The sequence below is a fragment of the Apostichopus japonicus genome, chromosome 22 (genome assembly GCF_037975245.1).
Source record: "Apostichopus japonicus isolate 1M-3 chromosome 22, ASM3797524v1, whole genome shotgun sequence".
Taxonomy (NCBI): domain Eukaryota; kingdom Metazoa; phylum Echinodermata; class Holothuroidea; order Aspidochirotida; family Stichopodidae; genus Apostichopus; species Apostichopus japonicus.
Window position 1 is genome coordinate 19779097 of NC_092582.1, and position 24784 is coordinate 19803880.

The 24784-nt window shown below is 36.4% G+C and overlaps 1 protein-coding gene and 1 long non-coding RNA gene across 4 annotated transcripts in view; one reads left to right on the plus strand and one right to left on the minus strand.

The window, feature by feature from the left end:
* Positions 1-36: 36 nt before the first annotated feature.
* LOC139964142 (carbohydrate sulfotransferase 15-like) lies at positions 37-22460 on the plus strand. Of its 2 annotated transcripts, none has more exons than XM_071965517.1 (9): positions 37-2206; positions 11390-11503; positions 12194-12451; positions 12940-13177; positions 14416-14532; positions 14937-15093; positions 16636-16801; positions 18505-18652; positions 19275-22460. In XM_071965517.1, exons 2-9 carry the CDS (start codon positions 11483-11485, stop codon positions 19460-19462), a joined length of 1293 nt encoding a protein of 430 aa, XP_071821618.1. In that variant the 5' UTR covers positions 37-2206; positions 11390-11482; the 3' UTR covers positions 19463-22460. The 2 variants fall into 2 exon arrangements, with proteins under 2 accessions (XP_071821618.1, XP_071821620.1); XM_071965519.1 differs by having other exon boundaries at positions 18508-18652.
* LOC139964145 (uncharacterized) overlaps positions 3158-24784 on the minus strand; it is a 67587-nt gene continuing 45960 nt past the window's right edge. The window contains exons 2-4 of one of the 2 annotated variants that reach the window (XR_011791845.1): positions 17983-18050; positions 9344-9487; positions 3158-8335 (exon numbers count right to left, since the gene is read on the minus strand). This is a non-coding gene — a long non-coding RNA (uncharacterized lncRNA). Of the gene's footprint in view, positions 8336-9343; positions 9488-14935; positions 16189-17982; positions 18051-24784 lie in introns of those variants that run through there. The other variant, XR_011791844.1, reaches the window with a different exon arrangement.

Consider the following 24784-nt stretch of genomic DNA (forward strand, 5'->3'; position numbering starts at 1 on the left):
CTATCTATATCTATCTATATCTATCTATATCTATCTATATCTATCTATATCTATCTATATCTCTCTATATCTCTCTATATCTATATCTATATCTATCTCTCAATCTCTCAATCTCTCAATCTATCAATCTATCAATCTATCTATCTATATATCTATATATATAGTAGCTTTTAATTGGGAGACAGACCATCCGCGAAATGAATTTAATCAATGTAATATGGATAGTTTAAAGTCTCAAAGTCTCACTGCGGTTCTATATCTGACAAGGTTTACATTATTTGGCCCCTGCTGACTACAAATGACCTTTGACCTCCCCACAAAACAATAGGATTCTTCTACTCAATGTGTTATTCATATAAACAAATGTTTCATAGGTTGAAGCTTCCCTTCTTGAAATATGGTGTTTACAAGCGAGGCGTCACACAAACGCACACACCCACACACACACACACACATGTTTGTATTACATTCGGACCGAGGACCCCATTGTATTTTCCATTGATCAAATCCACGTACCCTAACCTTAAAAATACCCAATACAATAGAATTCTTCCGAGGACGTGGTGATTCTTTACAAATCACAACCGAGGACCTGAAATTCTTTCGTTCAAGTCCTCGGTCAGAAAACAAAACAAACGCACGCACCCACGCACACATACGCCATCATGTATGCAAAGGTTATTATTATCATCGAAACCAACAATGCTAGCTTTCAGTCTCTGTTCGTATGTTGTATTGACAGATCGAGTAGGATACCTTTACAATCTGTGTTGTTTTGTTTCATGTTCAGAATGATTAAGCAATATATTTATGTTGAACAGTTTGTTGATAACATCGTATTTTCCAGTCGTATTTCATTTTCCTCTCCTTTTTTTTTTGCAGTGGTAAGAGATTGTCTCAAGATGCCTGTTTAATGTTTTAACATTTCAAACCCAACTTGTTTTTATTTATAGGACAAGTTGTTAATCTTAAATTTTATCAGTCTGATGTCGGTGTATAGATATGGAAAGTTTTGCAGTAGCTGAATGGTTGGTTGGCTTACGCAATGAATTAAAAATAAATTGAAAACATACCTTTATTTCGCATTCACTAATTTTATTTTATTTGGCACAAAATGGCTACCCATACAGGTGGGGAAGTCCTACAGGTACCGCAACACAATTAGATTAGTGTTCATCCGCTCGAAAGGTTAACCATTGTCAGAGAACAGAGGTAAAAGTACTTTAGGTAAAGCTTATATAAGCTTGTTTAGGCATGATATCAGTTGTCATAATTGTTCATCATTGTTGTGTCATCATTGTTCTTCCTTTATATGAAAGAGCATATTTTAAAGTACAGATGGTGTGAAAATAGGGAGGATCGAAGGTGATATAAACCATTTTAGAAAATCTTTGGTTAAATGTTGATATTACTCCGAGCGAGCAGATGGAAAGGTGGGGGTTCAGTATGCTAGACTTGCTCCTCTTTTGGCTCAAAATCAAAACGGTCATGATATGAAAGTTTGCAAGTGCCACGATAGGCCGAACTTGCAGCTATCATGTGGTGGGTAGGATATACCAGTTGAAAACTTCCATCTATGCTTTGGCAGGTCTTGAAAGTGACGAGTTTAGTTTTTGGTCCATGGAACAATTAATTGTGGTGCGAGACCTGATTGTCGTCTGTCAATATAGCGTACCAAACGCAAGGTGTGAAGTCCCTGTTACATGGCTGTTTTACTATTGTTCATTGCACGACATTATTTGCTATAGCTCGATAGGTAACCACTAGAAAACACTCACAGCCTCAGTTGTTCACTTTCATATTTGTATTAAGAGCATTCTTTGTGCAAAAGCACCGTGACGAGCGTTTGATGCGGTGACATCGGTATATCTTTGTACAGTAAGAATGTCACGCAATCAGTAATACTAAAATATATATTAATAACAAATTGCTCGTCATTGGGGTAGTTGATAATGTACTGCTTTCGAGAAAAGAAAAGAAAAGCAAACTACTTGTTGTAATGTTCTGTTTTCATGGTATGAATAATTTATCAATAAACCTCTGACACTAACGAGTTTAGACAACTTACATCTGCTTCAAGATCTTGGATTATTTTTGTTTCATATTGTATCCGCTGTGAACTACCTAGTTTGTGTTGAAATCGTATGCTTACTATCTTAAATTTGGATAAGAAGTTGGCAACTTGTGCATATGGTATTCGACCAAGGTGAGTCGATTTAATTTCCTTCAAATTGTCTTTATTTCAAGTTAACATGTGAAGACATTCAAGTAAAACTTAACAACATGTTTGCAGTTTTCATGAAAGATTGAACATAGAGACAGTTGTGTTACGGGAATTGATCCCTTTTTTTATTTTCTGGGATGGTTCGGGTGTGGTAGTGGATGGAAGACACGAGCCGACCACGTGTTTCTCTTATGGAAAAGCGAAATAACCACAAGAAAATCATGAAGTATAAATTAAGTAAATATATAAATATAAATATATATCAAAACAGAACTAGTATTGTTCGATACAGGTGACAAACGCCCACAATGGAATTACGACCTTCCTTACCGGTTTCGAACCTATATGGACATACAATCAGCGTCCATAGCCTAGTGGTTATGATGTCCGCATATAAAGCGGGAGGCCCGGGTTCGAATCCCGGTGGAGGTTGGAAGTTTTTTCACTATCTGGATTTTTCAACTCTCTAATATTTCAATTATATATATATTCATATGCCTGTGTCGTTTACCTCCATTTCATTAACAAAGTCTGTTCAAAGTATCTCTTTTGAGATCCGGCTTTAGGAATCACAAATGATTTCGAGTTGGTTAGCATCATGTTTGATCACTAGAGTAAGGCAAATATGTCACCAAAACAGAAACAATATTTTATATTATATTATTGCTCGTATTATATATATATATATATATATATATATATATATATATATATATATAATACGAGAATATATATATATATGCGAGCATATATATATAATACGAGCATATATATATAATACGCTCGTATTATATATATATAATTATATATATATATAATATATATAAATTATATATATATATATATATATATATATATATATAATTTTATATTATATTATTGCTCGTATTATATATATATATATATATATATATATAATACGAGCAACGATCGACAGCTAGGCAGTGAGTGTTTCGGCACATGCATACATCATCCAAGCAGCACAAACGTATTATTTTCTACCGGGACTTTCGCGATATAGCCGACGTTTACCAGCTTTGAAAAAATCAATGCATTGCGAAGGAAAATCATTGATCCGTCTGAAAAGCAATATTTTGTTGGTACGACTTGTCGCGGGGGTAACGTAAACAAATCCTTCAATTAAAAAAAATAGGTTCATAGTTTCCAAACTGAAATCAAACAAAATGGAAACCTTAATATATTAGTATTATTCTAGCAGATATGCCGACTTTGTGTTCGTAAAATTGTTCCAACATTGAAAAACAATATTTGCACACTTTACCCAAAAGAAAATTTAACCCCTATCACAAAATGGTTGGGCTCGAGACATGGTGCCAAAGGTTATGTTGCAACTCGATGTCCGCACCTATTTTATACTGAATCATTTTACTTGACATTGATGTAAAAAAAATCTTGGCAAGCTGCCAACAAGAAATTCCACTATTAGTGCTGGTATTGCGTCAAAGAAAGTTATGGCGTGTATACTAAACGCTTTACGTCATCGTGGCACAACCTTTGTTACCTAATCGTCCGACCGCATACTTTGCTTAGTCTCCTGCGACATATGGTTTACAGGAAAATATCGTTAATAATAATAATGGGCTTTGCCGATTATCTGGACGTCTTCAATATATTCGGATATATGCGGGCAGCTACACTGTGTACTACTCAGCTATGCCTTACGTAATTCCTTCATTCTCACTGCATTGGTCCTTTGTACACACAACCAATTTTAGAAGATACAACATAGTTTATGCCGATACTGAAATAAGCAGCGGCAGAAACCATAACTGATAAAAATAACTTTTACACCCCAAGTTAGTTGTTTATTTACATTTGTCGTCGTTTACCCGGGCTAAGCTGTCCTAACCCCACCTCTCATGAGGGGCTTGATCAAGCTCGGGCTAGTCCCGTTCCCACGCAGAAAAAGAGTGGAGCAATTTGCCCTCCTCTCGATCGGTCGATCAAAGGTGAAGCAAGCCTGCGTTCGTGGGAACGGCCTATAACTGAATTGCTCTTAACACCAAACTTGGTGATATGTACATCTTCACACTGATGTTGACTTTCCAAAGTATCAACTAAGACCCCGGTCGCACGTACATTTTTTCAGACATAACGATGGTCCGACCATGGTCCGACCATGGTACGGTTTGCGTGTGACCGCTCTTTACTATGGTCTGACGATCGTTCGACCATCGTCCACTAAAGATGGTAATTAGCATCGTTAGCCCCGAATTATTCATGGTCCGACAATCGTTAGCAGTAAGAACCTTGCGTGTGACCGCAATTGCGTTGACCGACTATGCATTTTAGCTTAAACACTGACCTTGGCCGGAAATACCCGATTTCAATCCCTTGACATAGCGACGCGTGCCTAGATACATACGATTTAAACAACACAAACCTGCACTGCACTGCATATTATACACTAGTCTAATACATGTACTGTACATACACACGTACGGTTTCTACCACAAAACAACACAACAGTCAACACTCCGGACAATTCGACAAGACAACTCGCAATGGCGGCCACAGCACGCGGTAAAACTTTGGAGGAACAAGAAGTCCTGACACTAATTGATATATTTTGGGGGAAGAAGATACAGAGTATGGTAGACAACACCGTCAGGAAGAAGGAGGTGTTTAGGAAGTGTGCAGAGATGATGGCAAAAGAGTGATACTTTCGGACGCATACGGAGATGAGGACCAAAGTCAATTATTTAATGAGACGGTACAAGCGACAGACGGAATCAATAAAAGCGCTACGGAAAATTGAGCTTCAATCGCCATCATCTACTACTTCATGGACGTCGCCGGGGGGGGGGGGGCAGGTGGAGCAACTGCTCCCCATTTCAATGTCGAAAAAATGATAAAACCTTTTGTTTTAGCATGGTATTTTGTCAGTGCTCTTTTGATCTTTAATACACGTCAGCTTCATTAACTCGATTATAATCGAAGTAACATTCAGGCCTACTGATTCAGCTACTTATAAAGTTTGGCAGATGCAATTAGCTAGATTTGCCTATAGCCTATTGCAAGCCTACAGTTGGCCACTGCGTAATAAAATACATATTGCCTACCTAACCGCACTCGATGGAGTGTCACGAACCGTATGCACAACGACGTCGACAACGTTCGTTCTCATCCTTTCTACGATTCGTCCTAAGCTGTTGCACGAACAGCATGTTATGAAGCTAAGCTAGCAATCGTACGTGATACGCGCTTCCTATAAATAACTATTACACTGCTAATACATGTGCACAACGATGACGATATTTGTTTTTAGACCACTGCACATCTGGCTGTCTTACAAAATATGAAAGTTTATATTGTCCATCAGTTAAGTTCGTGAAATTTATTAAAGTCCAGACATTTGACAATAAACCAGAATCATCCTACTGGAAAATTGTAAAAGAGAACTATGTTTGTCTTTCTGATATAATATGTAAAGAACATGTAAAAGAATTCAAACAGGAAACAAAATCTGCTGATAATATGATATCATATGATAATGATGAAACTGTCAACACATTGCACCAGATCGCATCTAAGGACATTCAATTGTTCAAAAATATCTCAAAGGGGAGGGGGACACCCCCTCCCCTTAATAAATTGAATACAGTTGTTTCTGAACCTGGTCCCATATAAAACAAAAGTGTCTAATGACTGTTTTCAATTAAAATGGTACATCTGATTAATCTGGTGTCTTTTTGCATGGTTTACATATGTTCTTAAAGTTTCAAAAATGATCAGTAATGTGACAGAAATAATCATGTTTAGCTTCGTACCTCATGCACCGGACATGGATGAGTGGACCCACTTCTCTAAAACAAGTAGGATAATGGACCATCAAGTGATGCTTTGGAATGAGAGAATGAGCTGGGAATACCTCACAGAACTTTGAATGATGTTCATCCATAAGAATACTCAATTGAGCTATTAACCCATGAGTTCATTTGGCTAAAACATCATATCAATGCAATCTAATAACTTCAACAGCAGCTGAAAGGGCATGTCCCCGGAATATGGAAAGATGCACAACTATATAAAACTGACCCCCTTTTGACACCTTGAACATATATAGTTTCAAGTTGTTCTGCCTATTGAACATGCAAATTGTGGGAATCTTTGTCTCTCATTTGAATGTTTTTCTTTGCTGTAAAGTAGTTGTGCATCTTCACGACTGGTCAAACTAATGGCGGCCATAATGACTTGCTGAAAAGCTCTCTACAAAAGCAAATGAGTAAGCACCAAAAATTGTCTGCACTAAACTGAGTAATAATACCTTTTTTTGTAATGTCCACTATAGGAAGTAGAATACCAAGTTCAGCCAGGTAATTTATATCTTTCACTATGTGTTTGAGAATTGGATCAAACCCATATTTTTTTTATATATTCCCCGTGTTAAAGGGCAGCACAGTGAATGTTATTCAAACTATAATTAAACCTTGGAGGTAGATTTTTTAAACAAAATAAAATGCACCTATTTTGTGAATAGATGTTTTTGTTCCTAAAGGATTCACTGTATCAAAGTCATCATAGGAAAAATGCAGCTGAAGAGCGTGCAATCCTGTTGTAAGATAGGGGTTTGCTGAAATTGGTTTGCATCACAGTAATCCTTGATGACATCGTCACGACTTTTGTGGTCAAGAGTAATTAAATGCAAAACATCAGGATGCTTGAGCAGCAGCTCCAGTGTTCTAATATTAATAATTGTTACATAGATAAACGGATTATTCACAGGTACTTGTTCATGCAATCTTGTGACTTTGTTAATGTGACTCTCCATACGTATTCTCTACGATATTTCATGAGGTTCTACCATTCCCTACGGGCTAAAGTATTTTCTTCGCTTGAATTCAGAATTTAGTTCTTGGAATGGATGTGATAGACTGTCTATGTGTTTTTTTATATCATTGTTAACATAATCTTTTTCCAATCCATGTTCCTGGAAGGTTTTTTCAACAACAGCTTGAACACTACTTATGATTGCACCAATAATATTATCCATTGAGTTTGCAATTTGGTTTAGGGTATTTCTGAGAGATCTTTGCGGTTTCAGACATTTACATATTAATCCTGTTGCCTCATTCTGTAGTTCCTGAGGGGAACTGATTTCAGAGGTAGCAAGTTTATCTCCCTCTACATTACATTATCATCAGAATCAATAGGTTCAACATTATCCCTCAAATTGTAGGTTGACAATTGCTAGGAGTGTTCATAAGTAGCTTTATAAGACATCTTTACCATCAAGAATACTCCCAGAAATTATGAAATACCACAAGAGGCAGTAATTTTAGTTTGAACTAGCAACACTACACACGAAACCTCTAATCATTATATCTGCTAAGGTCACGGGCATCTAGAGGAAGATTTGCAGGGAGGGGGGAGGGGGGCAAACACATTACCAAGGTTCATGACTACTGTGAAGTTGGGGGTGGGATAAAATGTTGTTCATGGCAATGACAAGTACCGAATAATGCATTGTCCCAACATTTTAAGTACGTAAAAAAGTTCTTCTCTTGCCCTGCAGATCATAATACTTATTATTTAAATTTTGACTGGCTCTGCATTTCTCCTCCTCGACATGATCATTTCTCTGCAATTAGTGTTGATATAGGATACTGCAGAAGAACTGTTTCGAAGTATAGTTCCAAAATTTACAATAATTTTCCCATCACAGCAAGTGCCGAAGCCACAAAACCATTGGTGGGGGTCTTGGGTCCTCCTGCAGAAATTTTCTTTCATATTAGATGGCTTCTGCGGCCATTTCTTGTATCAAATGATACATGTTCCAGGATAGTTATCAAATAAACATGTTTTGGTGCAAGAGTTATGTCATATCACAACTATCTTTTTACTGCTTGATTTTCCAGGGGAGGGGAGTGCCGCCATTGCCCCTTCTTTGCAGAGGCTCCAGGCTTAAGGTCTGAGGTCAACAGAAATCAAAGTTTGGCTGAGAGCTTATTATCTGCAATAAAATCCAGACCTGTTTATTGAAATAAATTACTTACATGACCTGTTGGTGATTGGTGGTCTTCAAGGCTTTCAAACAGGTTGGCAATACCAAAATTGCAAAATTTTTTAGTGACCGTAGGTGAAGTCCGTCTGTGATGGTAGATTTAGGGATAAAAAAATATAACAAGTGTATTAGATATTTGCCTTATTAAATATGTCATTATTTAAAAGGTCCTTTTCTTTCACCCCAAATCTACCATAAACCTGCAATACCGGTCAGCTCAAATGTTATGTTTGTCTTAATAACAACAATAGACCGATGCAAAATTTAATAACCTAAGCTAGGAAATTCTCTTGCACAGATCAGAAAAAGGTCTTTAAAGGGGCTCAGTTATCTGCTGTATTGGTCACAACTCACAAATACAACATCATATGAACTAGGAAAGTTAAAACACCTTGAACATTGAAGGCCACATTCACAATAGATCCCCAGCTTAAGATCAAATCAAAGGAGCAAACTGACCCCTCCCAATTCCCACGCCCCCCCGTGAACCGTGGGGTATTAACTTTGGATCTTCTGACATAATAAGATCCCTCAAGAGACCAAGAAACAGGAATTTATAAACTATCATGTTAAAAAACACAGCCTTGTTCTTGCATCTTTGGCTAATTTGTTGAATGGTTACCACTCAACCTTGTTCACACTAAAAAATTGGTTGAACTGATCTGCCGTTATTCTGGTCGCTCTCACGGTCTAAATTTAGGGCTTTGATCTGGATCTGATATGCATAATTTACACTGGTAATACATCAGGATCTGATATCCTGAAGGTTCTCTGATTACTGATTCACCTGTGTCAATTAAACCAAACTAGCTCTTCAAATATTTCCTACAACTGTAGAGGTGTACTTTATGTTAAAATATGACATTTGAACAAATTTTAGTAATTTGACGAGCCCAGTGAGGTATGAGGTATTTAGATGGTTCATGCTGTATTGTGTTATGTCATGGAAAACATGGATGCTTAATGTCAAAATCCTAACTCACTTCTGAGATAAAAAAGGTGAACCGTGATTTTGAGACAGAAAGGTCAAGTCATTATGATAACTTATATTAACTTGGTAACCAATTTCGAAACAGGATACCCTCTGTACCTACCAAACACAAAACCAACAAGTATCGAGCCGTACACAGATGCCCCAACAGAAGTCTAAGTGCTCCATAAATGTAAACGTGTGGTGATAATGCTGATAAAACTACCAAACCAAACAAGAAAACAGGAGAATGTAATGACGTCCGAATCTGCAGGAAAGATGAACCGTTTTCAGTTTGATAATTGTACATTAGGCTATTTTATTATCAACGTTGTCCCGATTAGCCTAGCCTATGGACTCTTGCCTCCCCGACAGTCTCAGGCTGATAATGTAAATAATCAGAATCAGTTTATGAAGTTTTGTCCAAACAAGTAGACATAACTCAAACTGTAAGGTACAGTATTAAGTCGAAAGGAAGCGATTATTGGACATTGAACTTCGAAAAGAGCTTTACTTGTCTAATACCGAATAGTTGTGAAGCATTGATTGTGTTTTCCGACTACGTATACATTCATATTATGTCGATAGCTTAATAACTCAACAAGAAATGTTTGCAGTACATTTTACAGGGAAATGCGAAATAGACGTGAAAGTTAAAAAGAATAAATATAGAAAAGATGATTCTATATTCTATTTAACCGGTTTTTATGTTATTGTTGTTGTTTATAATTACATTGAACATTTGAAACGCATATACGCTCTCTGTCCGTCTTAACGCCGTTGTCGACTGCTCTCTTAAAAGAATCCGTGACACCAAGTTTGTGTGCGTGCGTGTATGGGTCTGAGTTATGGGACGCCTCGCTTATTAACAGCGTTCCTTCACTTTCACAATGCAAAGAAAAGATTAAAAGCAAACATTAAGACTGTCTCGTCTCTTTGTTTTTCATTGAGAAAGTACTCAGAGATCGTGAAACCTAGGTTTTTATTGGAGGCCAAAGGTCATTTTAGGTAAACTTGTGGATGTATCTCATATTTAGTATGTGGAGTTTCCATATTGAGAAGAGGTCAAAGGTTATTTGAAGTCATCAGAGGTAAAAAAAAGTCAGGACACTTGGCAACTAACACGACAGGGGCAAATTGTGTTTATTTTGGGTGTAAACTCATTACCTTTGTGGTGTTTAATGGCCCTTCCGTGTGTCCACGCGAATCCTTGTAAGCATGAAATCATTGAAATATCAGATTGCTAAGATTACTAATAACGTTATTGAAAACGTCTAGCATATATCATATACTGATATCAGTTGACTGTTAAATGTGCTCTTGGTTCGTTAGCAATACGTGATCAAGAGTTACAGACGAACTAACACGTTGTAAAACAGGGAACTCCCGATTGGTCGGTTGTAAGGTTAAACTATTCCATACGAAATCCTTTAATAAGTCGAAATGTCATATCATATTGAGATTATTGCCGTAGATCCAATTTGTTTAATCAAAATAATGAACATGCCTGGTGTGGCAAACTTCCCTTAACGTACGTAGTCTTGCCCTTCAACAAATCTGCCTGTAAGGGGAATTCGCCTTAAAACCTGGTTTTGACAGATTTTCGAAAGAGTTTGTGAGGGCGCACTCATATTAATTGTAACAGGCAAAGTAACAGCAGAATGCCAGGGTCTTGAACAAGACTACCCTACCCTTAACGGGAATTTGTTTTCATATTACGTAATGAGAACATATGCATTAGCTTGGGCATTTTTAGTGACATATTTCTTAAATAATGATTCCCTCAACACCTATTCTATTGCATTTTGATTCCTCTCCATGCATTCCATCTCAGCGATCTTAATAGTACATTTTTTGATACTATTTGTGTAGTAAATATTCACACATTCATGAATATGTGCCCTTTTTGCCAGAATTTTGGCCCGTTCCCAACTGCAGAGTTCATGGGAATGAAAAGTTCAGGCAAGAACATCGTCTTTGTTTATCCCAAACATTAATTGATTGCATGCGCGGGCATGTGTATTGTCCTTTTCGTTCAAAACTGTATATATATTAAAATGTATGTATGCAATTATGTCCCTATTGCAGAACTGGTTTCTTGAATTTATTGCACATTATAAAGAACTTCAAACTTTTCAAATATTAAAAAAAAGGATTTTCTTTAAATTAGATTAGACGAAGAAGTGCGAATTCGTCTCCGAAGGTTACCCGGACACGTCGATCTGTGGACATAGGCATGCGCGCAACCTGAATATACAGGGTCATGGTTTCGAAGACACAAAGAGTAAGTAAATAAGTTGTTTAAATAACAATAAGATTTGCATAGTTAGTACACAACAAAATAACATAAACGTAGAAAGAACTAAAATATGATCAGAAGGCCATATCTGTGAGAGGTGATAAACTGTCCTTGTGTGTATCTGATACATTCACAACTTGTCAAAAACTCCACCTTAAACGACTCTGCCGATTTGGTTGGTATGTGCAATATGATATGAGCTGGTGTCTCGCAGACCCCACATAATGAAAGGTCAAGTATCAGGGGTCGAAGGTCAAATTAGGGGGAAGGTACCGTACCTTTTACTCTAGCATGATTGTCAGAGATAAAAGTTTGAAGCGGAAGCGCAAAGTGTGACTTTTTGCTCTGATATAAGGACAAACGTTGAATTAAGATTCAAAGGGCCTTTCCAAGTGGAGACTATCAAAATGCATAGTAACAATGGAAACTGATGTCAAAAATTCAAGGAATAAAAGGACAATCGCTACTTCAGTGTTCAGTTCGGAGTTCATGAGTGGAGGTTGTGAAAATTAAAGATGTTATTATGTAGCCTATCATCAATTGCTCATGAAGGGTGTTTGCCTTCCTGAAACCTCTTGAAAAGGTCCCAATTCAATACTAAAAAGATCGTCCGTCCGCCAATATCTTATATATGTAAACTTTGTATTTTTGTGTTTGTTTTTACTTATTGCACAGGCGTCGATGATCACATTTGGATGTCTTGTGTTGACCGTCATATGGTTTGTGAGTTACACGTTGACGTGGAAAGTAAGCAAACTGCATGTAGCCTATCCAGGTAGCTCATTATCAAATGAGCTACTCTTCCGCGTACCGGCCATTCCTTTGGGCAGAGAAAATAACAGCTGCTTGGTCAAAGACGGCGAGAGCGCTACAAAAGGACCACCAAAAAAACAGCGAATACCAAAGAAGAGATGGGAACGTCATTTTCAACAGGTTAGTGTGGTAAACCAATAAACTTCTTTAAATATTATTGACAGCTAATCATTAATCTCGTGATGTCGTATTTCTCCTTACTTATTTGAGAACCGTGTAAAAGTAAGAGGACCTGACGTTTCGATCCTAGCAGGATCTTCTTCGAAGGCTGAATGACAAGTATAACAGTAACAGAAGGGACAAATACAAGCACAGAATACAGACAGGTTAATGAGCAGGGTGAACGCAAAATAGAAAGATGTAAGAGGATTAGTAGACAAGGGATGGAGAGAAGAAACAAACCAACAGGGGGAAGAGGAGAGATAGGAGATAAACAGTAAAGGGACAAAGAGATGATTTAGGAAAGAGGGTAGGAATAAACTTTTATGTAAAAAGCTTATTTTATTTTAAGTGACAAACCAAATTCAAGTTATTACGATAGATCCAATGTTTAACTGATATTCTGTCCACCCCATGTCATCATTTTATGATCCATGGTTAAATTTTAGGTCCTGGGTCGCTTTCCTGTTAACTTTTCATCTGAATTTCGAAATCCTTGCTGGTACGAGGGGACAGAGCTTCAGTGTGTGCCATATTTCTACCAGCTCGGCTCCTACAAGTGTGGAACTACAGATCTCTGGGACAAATTAACTCAACACCCGGATGTACTACCTGTTGCTAAGGAACCACACTGGTGGGCGTTGCGAAGACTTGGCTACACAGATACTCCTATTCACAAAGACCTTGGTGAGTTATTAAACAAGAGGCAAATGTTCACATAACAAGACACAACAGTTCTTGCTCAGGCTTTCACTTTAATTACCAATTACAGTTACAGTCATTGTTTCAAACGGCGCGTTGTGTTGTAATTGGGTTTTAACTTTGAAATGTGTACGTATAGTATAGCGGGAACAGTACTCACAATACCTAGACGTACACGCATCCTAAGTTTGAAGTCCATCATAGTTCAAACAAACTATTTTATGCATTTTTTATCTGTGGCTTTGTGATGTCATCAGAAAGCTGCCTACTTAAAAACTAACATTTCCCAAATGCAGTCAGCACAACTAATGTTTCGTTGATAGGTACGGGAAATATCACAATTATACACTGTTACACAGCATTTTACGATGTATGTATGATATTCTGCTCTATGGTATGATGGCACCTTTCTATGGAATGCCAAAAAGACAATAATTGTATATGATTATATAGTCTTTCTATAAGATAATATACTAAATTACACGATAATAATAAGAAACTAAACGATGATGATAAGAATCGTCACGATTATAATAACAAAGTACATGATCATAATAAGAAACTATATGTCGAAAATATGAAATTACACGATTATAATAAGAAGTACACGATAATAATCTAATCAGGGCTAAGTTTGGATATGCGTATGCATATGTATGAGATTTTGGACATTTGAATTATTTGTACAGGGTATAGAATTCCATCTAACTTGCTTTTAGCACAATTGTGCATCCATTGCATTCTGTTCCCGTCGTAGACCGGATAACAAACACTCTTGTATCGTAATTTGTGATTGGTGACATACGGGCAAACACGTCACACACACGAACAACACTCTACAACAGTGAAAACAACAATCATATAATTTTATGTGAGTCATGAGGTCCACCTTATGAATAATATGCATATGCATACGCGTATTCATGCGGATATGCATACACTTGTGGTTTATATCGTAAGCAGTTCTACTAGTATCGTGTGTTTTGATTATTATTATCGTTTATTTTCTTATTATTAACGTGGATTTTATTATTACCATCATGTAAACTCTTATTATAATCGTGTAAACTTAGTATATTATGGTGCCTTTTCTGTATATTATTATTTTTGTATTATTATTTTCTATATATCATTATCATATAATATATCATCAGTTGTACCCCTTTTGGCGTTCCATACCTTTTTCATCACGAAGTGAGCATGTACGTACGTTCTGGTTGCAGTGTTACACATTCGTAATGAAACAGGCCAGGACGACGATAGTTCTGTACAATGGTACTTAAACTTATACAAAAATCAATCTGTGGAGCTGATACAAAAGAACCCTAAGCTTATTTTTGGTAAGTTTATTGATGCAATTATCAACTTTGTAACAAAGATAACTAGGCTGCAAAGAAAATTTAAAGGGATACTTTCGACGGCAAACAGGGCAACAAAGAGAAATGTATTCCATCCAAACTGTTGCTTAGCCAATGATCTTGTCCTTAACTGGATATATGGTTGATTGAATGCTGAGCATATTCTGATTGGCTAGACCTTCTCTTATCCTGAAATATGATGCATATGATGCATTTGAATATTTGTATACCTATAAAAAAAAAACAGTTCTCTCTGAATACATGATTGAAATATAATCAAGGACATCAAAGTTCAGTCCTGATTATATCATTCATACTGATTTAAACAGATGAATTCACAAATAGAACCAAATTTGTGATAATTCTGTACTCTTTGTTTCCTATAGGGGACGCTTCTATATCCAACCTTTGGGGTCTTGGAATCTACAACTGGAAGGAGCATTTCCCCAATCAGACCGATCCACCAATCTTTTTGTCAGATTTAATTCATGCAGTCCAGCCAACTGCCAAAATAACCGTTATACTAAGAGACCCTGTGGAAAAGTACTTTCAATATATTTATAAGCTTATAACTTCATGTAGGTTACCTAATTCCAGCGTCCATGATAATATTCTCTCATAGATGCAAACCCACCATTTTAGACATTATTAAATGTTTGTCGTGTTACCCTGTAACGGATTATCAATGTGTTGGGTGCGGGGGTGGGGGGGGGGTGTCGTCGTTATCTACGTGGTATATTCTATAAGCGATGCGTCATTACTGCAAGCTGAATTTGCTTTAAAGCAGCATTTTGCGTTCGGTTGCCGTTTTCTACTTTCTTGACATGGCGATCGATTTTTTTTACACATATCTATCACAAAACAGCACATTAAGATTTTAGCCAAGTTTTTCCCTGCCAACAACGTTAATTGGCGAGTAATTAAGGATATTTGCAGATAATGAGAAAAGTGTCCACGACAAATTTCACATTTAAATTCATCGTATACAGTTCCCCCAAACCCACTAGTTTGAATTCAACCAATCAGAGATGCAGGTTTAGTTATGAGCCGTTGCTAAAAGTAGATTCAAGACTTTGCGTTGGTACAACCAGGGAGTTGTTACGGAACTCCTTGTTGGAACTGCCATATAGACTGTAAACAACTCAAGAATGGTGTTGTATTACGTATTGGTCAATGACGCTGTAGTGTTTAAATATTCATATTATGGGTGAGGTTTATTGGGATACCGACGAAATATCTTGGAGAAAAACAAAGTTGAAAGTTAAAAATTTTCGACTTTTATGCCACCATTTGAAGTAAGATTTAAATAGATAAGCTAGTAATGTATGTCGTTATGGCATAGTGGAGTCAGTGAGGTTGAGAAAAATCACAGAAAAGGACGCAAAATGCTGCTTTAATAGCATGCAAACGAAAACGACCAATCACAACGGCTGTCTATACTAAGCGTGATCAACCAATCGGAACAGCGTTTTCACTCATGTGATATATCATTGAATATTGTCACTCCCGTATGTGTTGTGTCATCATCGCGAGCTCAGGTCATAAGCACACACGAAGACCGAAGTATTGTGTTGCTTCAACTTACACTGTATGACCTATACATGCATGGAGATGCGTGGTGTTTCAGAATGGACACAACTGTTGAAGAAGAAACAAATGTCGCATTGAAGAATAAAAACTAATTCAAACTGCTGATTCTGATTTGACATTCAACTATGAGCAGCCATAAAAGAAAATTATCCTAAATTCTTATTAATAACACATTAAACATCATACCTTTACTTTCATATATACAATGCTAACATAATGGTTATGTAAAAGTAGGAGTAAAGAAGATCTGCCTATATTTGGTTTCAGATTGGAAGCGTACACAACAATAAAGAACCAAAGCCAACGAGAGGAGAGAAAACTGACTTCACTGGGTGGGGTAGAGGGTCCCCCAGCCATATATGACTTAATTGCACAAGAGCAAATTATTTATAACGAAGAAAAAATATTTTGTTATTATAAAATTATTTTCCAATGTTGTCAACACAAGTTCCATTTTTGGTTTATGTAAGAGTTATTATTTCTTTCCATTCTTAGATTATGGACTACTTACATGCTTAGAAGAAGTGTAACGCAAGACTCTAGCACCTTTGATACCTACACCAATCGATTAATCAAGAAAGCAGCGAAGTGTGAATCAATACACACACCATTGTACTGTGCGTTCACGAATGAGGCAAGGCCGGTATCACCTCTTCGTAACGTACGTAAATGTTGTTTAATAAACTCAAGTTAATATGTTTGATTCAGGATAATAAACATGGTTGGAGGTATCGGCAGTCGCGTGGCTAGGCCAGTAGCAAGACTGGGCCGTGACCATTGCCCCATCCGAATACAGACTATTGAGCCCTTCTAAACCCCAATATAGACTATCGAGCCCCCTCCCTACCCCAATAAAGTCTATTAAGCCCCCTCTTCACCCCAATGTTGCCTATTGAGCATACTCTCCACCCCAATGTCAACATGTATACTAAAGTGCGCATATTACTGGACACGAAAATTGTGCCTCCGCTTTTAATTTTGGTGGCTCTCCTTAAATCGTTGGTACCCCTCCAACACATACTTCCTAGCTACGGGCCTGGGCGTGATCTCACGTATATATCCTCTCAAATGAGGGCGTTATTTTATGTGCTCAGGTAACTGCAAGTTGCACATACTGCATCAGAGGGCTTCATCTATATTCCGACAAGCTACATCATGCAACGAAGCCCTCCATTGGCTGTAGACAAGTAACGTAAAATATATTATAAAGTGATTGTAAGATTCATTCGGGCCGGAAGAAAATGGAAGAAACATACGACACTGTGCTTGTCATCAGATGAATTTTAGTGGATCTATTTGTATATTTGTCATGGTTTATCTTTATATGATTATCTAGTATACAATTATTTATATGACTGCATAATGCAACGACGCCTTGCTTGATATGGAGACTAGTGATTTTACAGCGATTTTAATTTGAGCTATTAATGTAAGATTCATCAGCTGACCAAAGAGGTAATCGGTTTTGCCCCCATATATGCTAGAAATTCAAATTATGGTCATTCATGTTCACATGTCCTTGTTACCATGCAAGCAGCACTGTTTCACAGCTTTCCTCAACATTGTATATTTCCTCAATGAGACATAAATTGCCTCTTTCACTCTTCACGATGTCTACGGAAGACCGTTGGGAGTAAATTAAATTCCGTGATATGTACTTTTGATCATTAAAACCTTAAAAACTTTTGATTTAATGTTGCTGGTAACGCCGCAGTTGGGATAAGTTGTAAGTTTGCAATTTACAGAAAAATTAATAACAATGAAGTAACACTGTAGTAGATTAACTAAATGACTGGTCCAATCTACACCGTTATAAAATTGATCTATGTTTTTTTTTCTTACCTTTTTCCAAGAAATCTTCAATACGTATCTATATATGGTCTTCATTGTGTTTGTTCGTCTCTCTTGAACTGGAGAATTAAAAAAAAAAAAACCTCTAACACACATCTTAGCCAAAGATTGGAGATCTGTATAACTAACCATTTCTGTTGATTTGTTGAAATGAATGCATCCCTATAGGATGCCATTCAATACTATTTATAAACGTTCGTGGTAGGCCTTTAAAATCTTGTTTTCTTCTCGAGTTTGATTTTGGATCAGAGGTTATGACCTAAATTGTCAGAACTACAGTTGTTGTTGTTGTACAGTTGTTCAACCTCCGCTTGGACTATAGTACTCTTCTAACAGTCTACAATATATTAAATTTTTGTGCGTGAACGTGTGTGTATAGTTACACTTTTGTTTATTAGAAACAATTACACTTTGTTTAACGATTGAGAATGATATCCAAATCCACCCAATTTGACAAATTTTATCTTAAGAAGCAAGGACGTATGTCATTAATATTTTCTATTCCATAATCAGCAGAAACTTTACCAAGGGGTGTTTTTCTTGTACCTGCGAGAATGGATCGAGGTTTTTGAATCTAAGAATATCCACGTTCTGAGATTAGAAGACTGGAAAAGTAATCAGATCAATGAATTAGAACGATTGATAAAATATCTCAAATTAGGTTTGTTGCTTTCATCAACTCTATTTTTTAAGGAATTTAATTAACGAGAATATAAACAATCGTTTAAAGTCTACAATTTGAAGTTTTGTTTAGCTCAAAATCATCTCAAAATTGTTGGGTTGATCTCGAATGGAAATCATGAGACACATAGAAGAAAGTTACGACATAAAGATTCAGAAATTCTTGACAACGATGGTAATAGCTCCAATCAGGAGTTGTTGCTTTCGTTACCCCCCACCCCTGCTTGATGGCAAAGAAAAGAATACCTTCGATGTACGGTGGCCAAAAATGGACATTAGAAAAAAAGTTGATAACTCGGGATGTGTTCTTTTCAAGTTTCTGAAGTTTCACAATCAAAGGAAACATTCATTAAACCAGTGTGATTTCATGCATGAGATGAACAAAAGTGATTTAAATTTCATAGTTGTTTCTGATGTGGGTGTAAATGCAATGCACAAGTGTATCAAAGAATGGGCATGGTCCCAGCATGCCTTGGCCTCATTTGCCGGAAGAAGGGGGAGTGACATGCATGTGGGCCCTTCATATTTTAAATTTTGCTTAGAAAGATGACTCATCGCATTTAGTATTCCCCTTATCTTTGTAATTCTTTTTTCTCTTTTAGACCGTTTACCTACTGAGACGTTAACCTTCATCGTAAGCCAGAGTACGACCAATGTGAACAAAAAAGCAAGAAAGAGAAATATGACAATGTGGCAGTCTACACGAAAAAAATTGCAGAAGTTTTACCGTCCGTGGAATCAACACCTCTCTGAATTACTGAAAGATCAGAAATACAGATGGGATTATTAAAGCGAAAAGTCTGAGATATAAAAAGTATATGCATAAAACCTGGATAACGTAATCAAGTATAAAGCTCCATATTTTAGTATAGTTGTTTAGATTTAAAGTTTGGAAATTTTATGCACTTTGTTTTATTGGGGTCATGCATGTACCTGAACTTGTGATGTCAAACAATGGGCTATAACCCAACAACTGTTCTTGTTTGATCAATGGATCGGGTAAATTTACTGTAATGCTGGTTTATTTTTAATTGCAGAGTTATGTTCGAAAGGTATGATTGGGTGACTTTTTTTCAATTGTTGATGAGTTTCAAGTACATTTGTATCAAGGCAAACGATAAAAAAAAATTACTACGCAGTTTACTTTCTAAGAAATGAATTTACTGAAATAATTAGTATGCTTCGTCGGCCTTTGTCGTCTAAATACGACCTCAAACTAATACACGAGGGAAGTTCCAGATATTCGTATTATTAGCGTAGACGCGAATGCCGAAGACCCCTCCATCGTTAGTTTCCTTGCCACTGTCCTCCCCCTCCTCAGGTGCACCCTTACTCTGCTAACTCTGTGCATGTGTAGAAAAATATCCAGCGCTGGTATTCTGTAAATTCTGGCTAGTTCTTCCGCAAAGGATTCTCTAAAGTCATCCATGAAGGCTTCCATGTTGGAGTAGGTAATGGATATGAGAATGAACCACCTCAGGCGCAAGTAAATATACCCATGATTTTCTTACAACATTTATACAAATTAGACAAGGTCCATTATTGTTCAGACAAGTTAATGGATCTTACATCGGATTTAAATAGGTTTTTGGGCGTTGCTGTTTGTTCACGAGTCTTAAGCTCCGGAGAGAGTTAATAAGACGGTCACTACCTTTTAAGCCGACCATTAGGTGAGGGGTACGCGGATTAAAAAAATAAGCTTCAAGTTAGGAGAAGTTTGGGGGATTACCGGTACTCTTTTTGATGGGCATAACTCATTAATTAGACAAATAAAGGTTAAGTTAAAAAACGAATTTGTATAACAACAAGTTTCAGTTTGTCGAGGGCTGATTGACAGTTTAAGCCTGTAATGAATTTAAGTCTAGGGGGAAATGATTTGTGTCGTTTTCGTCATGTGTTCCTGGCGTATCCTAAGTTTAATAACCAAGAACAGGCTCAGATTGATTTCATACATTCGCATGAAGTGGTAGGGCCATCCTAAATCGAATAACCAATCACGGGCTCTAATTGTTTTTAGACATACGCACTGAAGAAATGAGTATCCGTTTCGAGGGCTACACTCTTACCAACGCGTTTGATCATGACAGAAGTCATTTGAAATCACAAACTTGTCGAAATATTCGTTCTAATTTTTCATACGCTTTAACTAAAAAAATATCTAAAATCGATTCCACGAATCACCAAATTTTAGCAGCTGCTTCTTGCTTTGAGGATTTGGAAGTCATCACTGTTGAGGAAGTCCTGCACGAGGGGGAATGTATCAATTTTTTAAACGTATATGTGATTTTGTTACGGCCGGAGGATCAGCCTTTCGTAAACGTATTGTTGCGCAGCCACCAAATTATAGAAATTATAAGCGGAAATGTTCCACCGTTATTTGTAGACATTTTAACGGAACTGTTTATTGTTCAAAGAATAACATATTAGCTCCAAAATAAGTCACGAAACACAGCTGTTAACAAAATCTATTTATTAACGTGAAATACTAAATAAAAAGGCTAAATAACAACAAGTTAAATAAGACTGATCCAACAATAACTAACAGCTGACAACTTACAACTGACAACCTGACAACTAATCAACTGAATAAGTCACAACTTTACTAGCAACTCACATGTAACATGCAACAAGTAACTAAATCACTAAATCAACTGACTACATCCCTTTTTCATGCACCAGGTACTGAACATCAATCTTTAACTAATCCAGCTGTCTCCACACCTTTTACAAAGAACAAGATATGCGTATGCATGCAGTGAAACTTTCACAGGAAAATGAATAAGATAAGAACTTGCAGTAAAACTTTCCCAGGCTTTTAAATCAAGATAAGCTACACAGATGACACTTATACGTATGGCTCATTAGTTTTTCAATTCACACTTAAAGATTCTCAGGAGTGTAATTACAAAGATTACATAAGTCCCTCTCATTACTGGCATCTAATAATACAATGGGTGTAAACAAATTTGTCTGAGAAAATACAGATAATATAAAAACACTACACTCTCCCCTCCTCCGAAGAACTGGGCACTCCCCTGAGTGACAGACACATTCAACCCATACAGTTTTTCATACAGTAAATGCAGTAATCAAACGATATCAAATGATCCCCAGAATTTGTCACATGTTAAATACTTGTAAAAGTAACACTTTTATGATCAAAATAAATGTAACAAATGAAAACTATGATAAAAGTAAACAAATGAAATTCTATGTGCAAACGTTAAAGAATCAAAACATCTGTAAACAAATTACAAAGTAACAAAACAGAAAATGTCACATAAACAAAATCATAGAACTGTATACAATGTAACACAACAAAGCATTATACAGTAGTTTAGTTCTTAAATTAAGAGTTTGCAAACAGTGTTGTATAGTAAGTTAATAAACCGAACATTCATGCACTTGAACAATAACCATAGTAGATTCATGAAATTAAATAGAGGAAACAAGGTATAGGTTTAAAGCAGTTGAAATTAAGACCAATTTGTTAAATACAGATAGAAACTACAATCCAATGTTAAAGTGCATGAATAAGTAGTCTATATATGTCCATGGAATTGCCCATATGACAGAAGTGAGATAATTGTTTGCTTTTAAATCTTACTGATGACGTAATATCTTCACGGTTAGGTTGTATGTGAGTTCTTTAAAAATCAATCAATGGATAATCACAAGATAACTAATTAACAAAATAATACCAGTCCAAAATCAGTGATGAGAAATGTTTTTGAATATACCTCAGCGTGAGACCAGCAGCAACTAATCCATATTCGCATCTACTGTTATTCGCAAAAATAACATGATGCAGCATAAAACCCAACAACATTAGCTTTAAACAATCAGTGCTTTATACACAAATTTTCATTAATCTCAAATTCCACATATAACGTTCATACGATACCACTGTAAGTAAGAAAAACGACTTCTGAAACAGAAAAACAATCCATACGGCCTTGATTCTGACATCGCTCCAAATAAACTGGCTTATAAGATTATAAAATAATGTTGTAAATAATCCATAAATTACATTAGACAAACTGTGAAGATAAGGGAAGTAGTCCAGAATATTCCATGGTGTATTGATTGATAAAATACTGCATACTGTTAACATGTTCCTGTAGAAAACGCCAACTCCGCAAAAACAATTAGTTGTGTTTTTGTAGTTAGTGAGATCCGTAACAGCCGAGGTTGGTAGGCTATTTGTTACACACCTAACTATGGAAGGATTGTGTTTCTTCTTCTTTTTTGCAAAGTTCTAGAAAATTATTTCTTTTCCACCCGCTTTACACCAGATGTGGTCTTATATTCAGGTGGCATACTCCTATTAGAGTCAACATTAATCCGCTCGGATGTTTTCCTATCTCAATATTAGTGCCAAAATGCAGTAGGAGAACATCCTTTTTGATACGTTATCATTCAGAATCTGTTTAAATCTGTGGCTTGCATCTTAAAGAACATGAATAGAAGAATATGTGGTGCAAACATTGAGTCAATTGAGGCAATTGCAGATCCCTTTAGGCCTCACATTAGTAGCGTACGAAAACTGTTTATTACTGAGTGAAGAGGTTTGTTTATAGGTGACGAAAACATACGGCTCAGATAGCAAAACCTCTACATGGTCATGATATGGAAAATTGATGGTGCCATTAAAGGCCAACTCGTCCGCTATCCGGTGATGGGTAGCGTTTAGCTAGTGAGAACTTCTCTGTAGACTTAGAAACCATACTACTTTTGTGATTTAGTGTGTAATTCAATGGGGCTTATAATGGGCTATGCTACCTTCATAAATGGGTGTACTAGAGCCTCGGGTCACCTTTTAGAACATGAATAGCCTAGTTTGTCTGCAATTGGTGACTATAACAAACTTCTACCATCAAAGTTTACTGGGATCAAGTTTGTCAAGTCAGCACTACTTCTTGTATATGCACATGCAGTTTGTACCTCAATGTTTACTGTTCCATTTCTGTGCTTGCAATACTGTTGAATTAACAAAAATATTTTTAGAGTTGAAATTAAATGTTAGATGTCCAGAAGCTCCTTTTCAATTTATTAAGTTGTAAAATACTTGGATATTGATACTGCAGCTACTCCTGAAAATAAAACCTGGTTATGTTTAAGGAGGAAAGAAGAAGTGAATATATTACCAAGGAATAAACGTCACACTTGGAAGCAAGTTGTTGTTTGTATTATGAAGAGGGAATGTACTTGAAAAAGGCTTTAACATGAGTTTCAATCTTCAATATTAACCCAACATGCCACAGAACCATTTTAAGTCTTGATGGACTCCTGGCATGATCTTGAACCAGATCCTGGTGGGACTGATGCAACTTATTGTGTGTATGCATGTTACCCCTTCATCTCTTAAGTTATAGTGTAGAAACCATTCATTTGATTGCCATGTATGTGTAGTTATAATGTAAATTGATTGGTCAAGATAGCTGTTTCAAGTTGAAAACTTGAGAACCAATTTAGTGCTTTAACAATTTGACATTTTTTTTTATTCATAGTGAATGTCATCTTTGCATTCATTGTGAATGTAATCATTGCATTCTTAATGCTTTGAATGCATTCTTTTAATTCATGGTGAATGCAATGTTTGTATTCAGAGTGAATGGAAACTTTGCATTCATGTATTATTGAATAGTCTTTGCATCCATGGTGAATGCAATATTTTCATTCAGAGTGAGGACAACTTTTCATTTGAGGGTAAAAGCTCATTTAAACATTTACATTCATTTTGCATTCGAAGGCTAAGCTCATGTAAATATTTCGGCACTATTAAGGGCAAAATGAATGCAAAGCGAAATGAATGCATTCAGATTTGTAGTCTTGAATGCAAACTGAATGCAATGCTGTATGCAAAGTGAAGGCATAATGAATGCATTCGTGTCTGATAAGGGTTTACATGACATTAGTTGCATTTAGCACAATATGCCATTCCAAGTTTTTTGCTTGATCTTTCGTAAAATTTGAAAGATCTACCACATTACTGTTCGTACACAATTGGTAATTTTTCTACTGATTTTCATATTTTTTATTTCTATAAGGTCAAGTGAATAAGTTGTGCATTGAGTATAACCTTTTCGCGAATGCAAGAAAACGATGCAGG

Coding starts and splice junctions, on each gene's coding strand:
- LOC139964142 (XM_071965517.1), top strand. CDS start 11,483: ATGGTTTCGAAGACACAAAGA. Junction 13,178..14,415: donor TCCTATTCACAAAGACCTTG/GTGAGTTATTAA, acceptor TTCTGGTTGCAG/TGTTACACATTCGTAATGAA. Junction 16,802..18,504: donor CGGTATCACCTCTTCGTAAC/GTACGTAAATGT, acceptor TTCCATAATCAG/CAGAAACTTTACCAAGGGGT.